Source organism: Nyctibius grandis, chromosome 15 (assembly GCF_013368605.1).
Source record: "Nyctibius grandis isolate bNycGra1 chromosome 15, bNycGra1.pri, whole genome shotgun sequence".
Classification (NCBI taxonomy): Eukaryota; Metazoa; Chordata; class Aves; order Nyctibiiformes; family Nyctibiidae; genus Nyctibius; species Nyctibius grandis.
Window position 1 is genome coordinate 9,168,893 of NC_090672.1, and position 7,732 is coordinate 9,176,624.

The following is a 7,732-nucleotide window of genomic DNA, read 5'->3' on the forward strand; positions in this document are numbered from 1 at the left end:
TGTAAAGCCTCAACTCGGACAGTTAGACTTGCCCTAAGTCTAGCATTCTCTATCATCACCTCTAAGTTAGATGAGCTGCAGTTAGAGGTGGTTCCCCAAGTCCCTCGTCTGTGATTCTGACACACAGTCAAGAGGAAAACCTGTGGTGAGTTGGTTACTATAGCCAGTAACATCTCTCCTTTCCTGCAAACAGTGCTGGCCAAACACCCCGAAAAATGAGGCATGTTTATAACAGCGAGTTACTGGATGTTTACTGCTCACAGTGCTGCAAAAAGATAAATCTACTCAACGATTTGGAAGCCAGGCTGAAAAACTTGAAAGCAAACAGGTAAGCAGCCTATTGCACTGCTTTTAGCAATGCCCCCCTGAAATGGGACTAGCTACTAGCAGGAGGAGAGGAAGAAAGAGCCCTCTCCTTCCCTGTGTCCCATTCTGTCTTACACACGTGTTGTTCTTACAAAACAGTAAGAAATTCAGACCTTGACATCTAGCCTGAACCAAAATGCTGTTCTTCATTAGCTAATAAGTATTTTTCTGACTTAAGGTGCGGACGACATTAATAAACTCAAATATTTTAACCAATGAGTTCTTTGATTCCAGACTGAGAGTGATATTTCCAGGAATTTTTCCGAGGAAGTGGGGTCTGCTGTGCTGCTTAGTGCAGATCTACAGTTAGCTACTCTTCTCTCCAGGTGGGAAGGAGTGATCTAGCAGATCCTTAGCTAATGCATATAACCTTACATATGCCTTTCCTAAAGCTACTGGTCAGCAGAGGTACTTCATTCCTGTGGGGTTTTTTTTGTCCTAGAGGGAACTTGGAAAAATGATGAATCCTATGACAGAATGACTTTTGGGGTTCTTGGCAGTTTCAGCTTTTTCCTTACATTTCTATCTCTGCCCCTCCATCCACTTCTAAACTGTGCTGAGCACTTGGAAAGAGTCCAGTGCTTCCAACAATCAGATAGGGATTTTGAAGGAAATTATTTGGTGGGCTTCTGGCTCCCCCTAGAAACTGAATGTAAATCCTGCCTGTCTGCATAATCCTTGGCACAGAGCACACTGCAGTGCTGCTTCTCTTGATGACACAGCAGCGTAGTACTGGATATGACCAATGTTCCTGCCCTAGGAAGGAGTCTGCTAACACGCAGGCCATGACCAGCTAGGTCTTTGGTAATTTTAGGAGTGAGGCTGTATGTACCTGGCTGAAAGGGAGCGATGCTCTGACAAAGAGGTGTGTGTCTGTGTGCACACAGAGATGTGACATCCTCTTTATCGAGAGATGCAGCTGGATATTTTAGTGCTGTTGTCTGAAGTCTGGTCCTTCATTTTGCAGTCTCTGGCTGCAAAAGGGAACTGTAAAAATGGAAAGCATCTCAGTTCCTGTGCTGAACTGGGAAGCATTATGGGGAAGGATAAACTAACTGTTTATAAAATCGTCTAAAATCTGGGAATCCAGAATAAATGTCCATCACTAACTCAGTGTCCCTTTGTGTGTTTCTAATGTTAGTTTCGCTCTGATTTACACTGACAAATCTCTGCTAAATGTAACAGTATTTGCAAATTGACTTATTAATGATCACAGTAATTTGTGGCTCCACTCATCTTCACATTGTTGGTAACTGCAGCTTTTGATTAAGTTGTCTAAGAATATTGTTCACAGAATCATTTTTTTACTTCACTAAGAAAGTCAGTGTTATGTTTCATTGTACAACTCAGCTGGAGTTTAAATTAAGATTGAATCCAACACTGATCAAATAAGTGTGTAACTCCGATATCATTCCTTCTGTATCCATGTAGCCCTAACAGGAAAATATCAAGCACGGCTTTTGGAAGGTAAGAGTCTTCAACTTTTTTATGAATACATGTGGAATCAGCTGTAACAGTTACATAAATGGGGGTGGGAGGAGAGAGGAGGAATAAAGTTTAGGAAAACAAAGACGTGCCAAGACAAGTTTTCAAGGGAAGGGGCCTGTGTTTGGATAGGGATGTTACAGAATATAGAAGCCACTGCTAGTCTTGGAGAAGGCCCCTGAACTGGAAAGAGCTCTGTTAAGAGTATAGATAGTTGCTTCCTTGACTGCCAACTTTCTTCTTTTATACTGCTATTCCATCAGTCCAGCTATTGCTTCTTTCACCCTCATGATGTGGGCCTTTCTGTTGTTGCCAAAATGTAAAGGAAAGCAAGAGCATCCCTTTAAAAAAGGACATACAGAATTGTGACCTTCCTTTGAAGGAACCAGCCCTGGGCTGGGGAGGGCTGTTAAGTTTCAAAAATATTTTAGGTAATCTCCAGTGTTATGTATTCTGACAATATTCTGTAGTGGGAACTGCTTGAGATTTCTTTTTTTCTGTTCTGTAAAGAAGATCTTAGATGTCTAGATTAACTGTACCAACCAGTGCACTGTGGTTGACCTTATTTTAAATTTCTAGTAAGGCCAATACAACTCAGTACATAGTGTGAATAAGGCTAAATAGTTTTTAAACTATGTTAATGCTGGTGACAGATCCTATCAAAAGCAACAAAGAACTGAAATTGTAATTGTCACTGAAATGCTTGCACAGATTTTAGCATCAGATGCTCAAAGTGCAAAGCCATCAAGCAAAATAATTATCCTTCTGATCTTTCAGACAACTCTTCCACAACAGTAACTTCAGCAGCAGTAATGGCAGCACAGAAGACCTGTTCAGAGACAGTATAGACTCCTGTGATAATGATATAACTGAAAAGGTGAGAAGCTGTGTGCGTTGTGATTAATGTACCCAAGAAAACCCTGCTGGAGACATGCATCAATGGATGAAGCTCTCTTGCTCACAGTTACCAGTAATCTGAAGTAGCTCATTCAAAATGTCCTTGATATTCCATTAATATTATGACTTTGCTTCACAAAAATGCAAGAACTATGCTAGTACAGATCTAGGCATTGTATTAGTACTTCTTTACTGTGTATTTGCATTGATCACCTTCAAGGAAGATGCATTGTCTGAGGAACTCAGAATTTCAGAGCTTAATTTCGGTGCTGGCTTTGCAGGGAAGCATGCACCCTTTAAAAACGGTAGCATAGGTAAACGCCAATTAGGAACAGTACTGGGGTGTATGAAGAGAGATTTAAACTCTTAATTCTTTTCCACTTCCCCTTCCAGGTAACATACCTAGAAAAAAAGGTGACAGAACTGGAGAATGATAGCCTGACAAATGGTGACCTGAAGAGCAAACTGAAACAAGAGAACACTCAGTTAGTTCACAGGTAATAAAGCACAGAGCCAGTTCTCTTGGTCATGTCAGAGCAGAGCTAGAACAAAGTTGTAGGGAGGGAGCATCTCTACCTGTAAAATATGACCCCGTCTTCTGCCTTAGTGCTGGCAGACAAAATAAGATAAGGCTTCATCTGAGAAGTCCAAGTGAAATAGGGCTGCCTTGCTGAATTTTCAGCAAGCAGAGGCCTTCCAAGCAAGTTTCTTAGTACAGAGATATTACTGACTTGTACAGAGCAAGCTCTTCTGTTCTAAGAGAGATTACCACTGGATTTTTTTTCTTGCATGTAGCAAGAGCGAAAGGCTGAATCATGGTCCCAACTTCTGGAGACTGAGAATGAAAAAATAACAAATGAACTGATACTACTTAAATACCAAGAGAGATATTGGAAGAGGTTAAATGCCAAGAGAGATGGTGAAGTAAAATGAAATAAAGAAGTGGAGAGGAAAGAAAGGGGCAATGAAGTTGCACACATTTATTTTTTTTTAAGTACTTGTGAAGCTGTTACTGAAATGAGATCTGGTTTCCTTAGAGTTCATGAGCTAGAAGAACTATTGAAAGACCAAGAGACATCAGCAGAACAGACCCTGGAAGAAGAGATAAAGAGACATCGAGAAGCATATAGCAAGTATGAAAAAGAGAAAGGAACTGAAATTGAACTACTAAATACAAGGTAACAAACATCTTGGTGCCACCAAGAGCAGAGTACACGTTCTTCTTTTCTTCATCTTTATTTTGCATGTAAACGTAGGCTGTTCATAACCAGACAGTGCACAGATGGTTACAGGTTAGTAGTCCTGTAGAGTAGCTGTGCAGTTGCATGTCTAATGCCCAAAAGCTTGGAGGATGCTTTACATTAATGCTTTAATCCACGTGGCCCATGTAGACAGCTTAGCTGGATATTTGGCATGGATTCAAGGGGGGAATTGTGACCAGCTGTAGCAAATGCTTGTGTCTGCATTTGTTTCTTCTACTTAATTGTTTTTAGATACCTGTTGTTAGGAGCATAATAATCTGAGGGTCAGTGTAGCATTTTTGCTACAAGCATACATAAAGCACCCAATAGCTCATGATAAAAAATGCTAAGATTAGAAAGATTTTCTTGTTTGATCTTTCTATCAAGTGCAAGTGAAATGGCTTTTTAGAGCATGCCATTTTGCATGTCTGCATTCTTGAAAAGGCTTTTGTTGTAAGATTTTTGTTATTGACACAGGGTTCAGCAACTGGAAGAAGAAAACAGTGAGCTGAAAAGCACTGTCACACGACTGAAATCACAAACGGAGAGATTAGATGAGGTGAGAAAACTCCTGAGTGCTTGAGCAATTTAACAGCAGATTGATTTGTGTAAGAGCAAGCTGATATAGAGATTGTCCCAACTTCTTTAACTTGCCTTCCCTAAACAAGAATATTGATGGGACTGGAGCACCAGTCACCTTTAGTGACGGGAATGCCACGTGACACGTGCCAGCTTATGAAATGTTTGCACAGATTTTAGCATCGGATGCTCAAAGTGCTCTGTGTGTCTATAAAGTCGTGTTGTAAAACTGAAGATGGCTCATGCACTTGCAAGCTAGCTATGAAGTTCCCCATTTATTCTAGGAAAGGCAACGCATGTCAGATAGGTTGGAAGACACCAGTCTGCGACTGAAGGACGAGATGGATTTGTACAAGAGAATGATGGACAAGTTGCGGCAGAACAGGCTGGAATTTAACAAGGAGAGGGAAGCAACACAGGAGGTAGGTGTGAAGAGGGATGTAGACCAGGCAATCGCATCTCATCTGCATGCAAGCCCATCCAAAAAAGAATAGACAGACAGGATGAACACTGAAAATACAACGTGTAGTGAATGTATTACTGGATTGTGTTTCTATGGGAGGGGTACTCATAGGGCGATAAATGCTGCCAGAATACCTAATAAATGGCAATCCCTGACCCAAAGGGTTTACAACTCTTTGAGCACTTGCAGCCTTGAAAGTGTACCCTAACATTTCCTTAACTAAGTCTGCAAGGGGAGTTGTGCCTCTCAGACATGAAGCTTAGAGATCAGAGCCGCTTCCAGCTCTGAAGCGGTTTAGTGACCTGTGCTTCAGTTGAAGAGCAAGTGGCTGTATTATAGGAATGTCTGGCCTCAACCAGGCTCAGACAGTGCTTGTGTCGGAGTACAGAGGTGCAGCACAGAGGTGGCTGCTGCCAGGGAGGGCTGATTGTGCAGGGGCTGGAGAGACATGGCCTGCTTGCGTGCCCACAGCTCATTGAAGATTTGCGGAAGGAACTGGAGCACTTGCAGCTGTACAAGCTGGAATGTGAGCGTCCTGGGCGTGGGAGAAGTTCTTCATCCAGCCTGAGTGAATTCAACGCCAAAACCAGAGAGGTGGAAATGGAGCATGAAATAAAACGGCTGAAGCAGGTAAGCAGGGATCCATGTGAAATGTACAGGACTGCTTTGAAATAATGCCTATAGCTCCAGCCCCTAGCACACTGGATTTTGTCCAACCCTTCCCACACAAGCACAAGACCCTCATTGCATCTGTCTAGGACTTCTTTGCACAGGCGATGTAAATTGTACACATAGGAAACGCCTGTGATTCAGGCAGGGAGGACCTGTCACTGGTGGTAAGTGTTAGCTTGGAGCCTTACCGTATGTCATCCAAGCTACCTGTGATTTTAAAAATTTATTTATTTTTTAATGAAACCTTGTAGGAAGGGCTTAAAAGCAATGTCTTGTCATCCTTAAATAGGAGAATCAGAAACTTCGTGACCAAAATGATGATCTTAATGGACAGATCCTGAGTCTTAGTCTTTATGAAGCTAAAAATCTCTTTGCAACGCAAACAAAAGCCCAGTCACTGGCTGCTGAAATTGATTCTGCATCAAGAGATGAGGTAATACGCTTTTTTAATCAAGTACAATATCCAAAAATATGCGTTTTTATTGTAATTAACTGTCAAGGTTGAACTATCTGAAGCTGACAAATGAACAACAGAAAAATCTGCTTTGCTAGGAGTTCAGGAGTGTTAGAAAATTGCCTTAAATCTAACAGTGTTTTTGGATGCTCCTTTTAATATAACTCTTCCATTTGTCTCTCTCAAAAATTGGAATTACTAGAATCTCAGTGAACTGCTTTACAATGGATTTATTTTAACATCTTCTGTCTTACAGGGTATTGTGCTATTATGACATTAATTTCATACAGAAATTACCATAGCTGGTTACTTAAATTTTTACTTTCTGTTCTAGATTTATTTCTAAGTTACTTCAGTAACAAGCTCTCACTTAGATCTGTGTAGCCCTGTAGCAGAGCTGAAATCTTGGAGGAAGTAGGTAGTGTGCAAGTAGTAATCTGGTAATGCTTTGGAAGATACTAGAGGACACCCGTTTGTATGTGAGCTGGGTCAAGCTGGTACAGCTTCCTTTAAGCTCCAGGACAGGATAGTGAGATCAGGCCAATGGCTATGTAAGAGCCCTCCATGGAAAAATACAGGTTAGTGATGAAGAAGATTAAAAGGAATTTTTTTCTTCTGGACAGAATTTCCCGTTTCTTCTTAAAGATGAGTCCTGAGACAAATGCTTTTTTACCCAATCTGTACATGAATGACCCTGTTAGCCTTAGCTCCTGGGCAGTCCCTTGAAGTGAAGTGCATACTTGAGTTTCTTGCTGAACCAGAGCACTGTGAAGAAAGGCTCTTTAATTGTTGAACTCTAATTAGGTAAAAGCAAACTGGGCTTTTGCTATTGTCAAGACAAACCTTTGAAATGTTGTGTTTCAGCTCATGGAAGCCCTTAAAGAACAGGAAGAGATAAATTACAGATTGCGGCAGTATATGGACAAGATCATTTTGGCAATCCTAGACCACAACCCGTCTATCTTGGAAATAAAGAACTGAAGAGAATACGAGAAGGGAAAGCAGCAACTGCCTGATATTTCTGCACATGCCACTGGATCTAAACAACACTCTGATACTGTAAATTAATCTATAAATATATATATACACTACGTGTGAGTGTGGGTGCGCGAGTGTGTTTATATGATGTTTGGTACACTGTTACTTGTCACCGAATTGGCTTGGTTAGACTTTTTCCATGCACTTTCAATACCTGTGATGAGATGGATACTGTATATTAATGTAATAACAATATAACTGGATCATGCTGTTTTAGATACTGGACAAAATGACTCTACCTCTAGTTGTAAAGGTGAAAAAGACAATGGAAACATATGGATGTGGCCCTAGCTTTAGGAGCAAGAATTGTTCTTTCGTTCTTCCAGGAATTTGGGTACCACAAACCAATTAGCATACCCAGGTTCAGTTCCTGACTGGTGCTGACTGTGTAATTTCCTATTTGATTTACTTTTAGTACTTAAACTACACATAGGATAAAACAAACTTTGGGGAAAAGGAAAGACACAAAGTAAAAGGGAAGAAGAGGAAGATATTGCAGAATTGTTGGTATTTGTGGAAAGTTGCCATCCACTTGTT

At 40.9% G+C, this 7,732-nt stretch overlaps 1 protein-coding gene across 2 annotated transcripts in view; it reads left to right on the forward strand.

Moving 5' to 3' along the window:
• RAB11FIP4 (RAB11 family interacting protein 4) overlaps positions 1–7,144 on the forward strand; it is a 110,291-nt gene extending 103,147 nt beyond the window's left edge. For both annotated transcript variants that reach the window (XM_068413387.1, XM_068413388.1), the window contains 10 exons: positions 194–328; positions 1,798–1,833; positions 2,629–2,728; positions 3,142–3,245; positions 3,786–3,926; positions 4,467–4,548; positions 4,853–4,990; positions 5,503–5,661; positions 5,993–6,136; positions 7,022–7,144. In XM_068413387.1, coding sequence (XP_068269488.1) covers positions 194–328; positions 1,798–1,833; positions 2,629–2,728; positions 3,142–3,245; positions 3,786–3,926; positions 4,467–4,548; positions 4,853–4,990; positions 5,503–5,661; positions 5,993–6,136; positions 7,022–7,138 — 1,156 coding nt within the window. In that variant the 3' untranslated portion in view covers positions 7,139–7,144. The remainder of the gene's footprint in view (positions 1–193; positions 329–1,797; positions 1,834–2,628; positions 2,729–3,141; positions 3,246–3,785; positions 3,927–4,466; positions 4,549–4,852; positions 4,991–5,502; positions 5,662–5,992; positions 6,137–7,021) is intronic.
• The last annotated feature ends 588 nt before the right edge of the window (positions 7,145–7,732 follow it).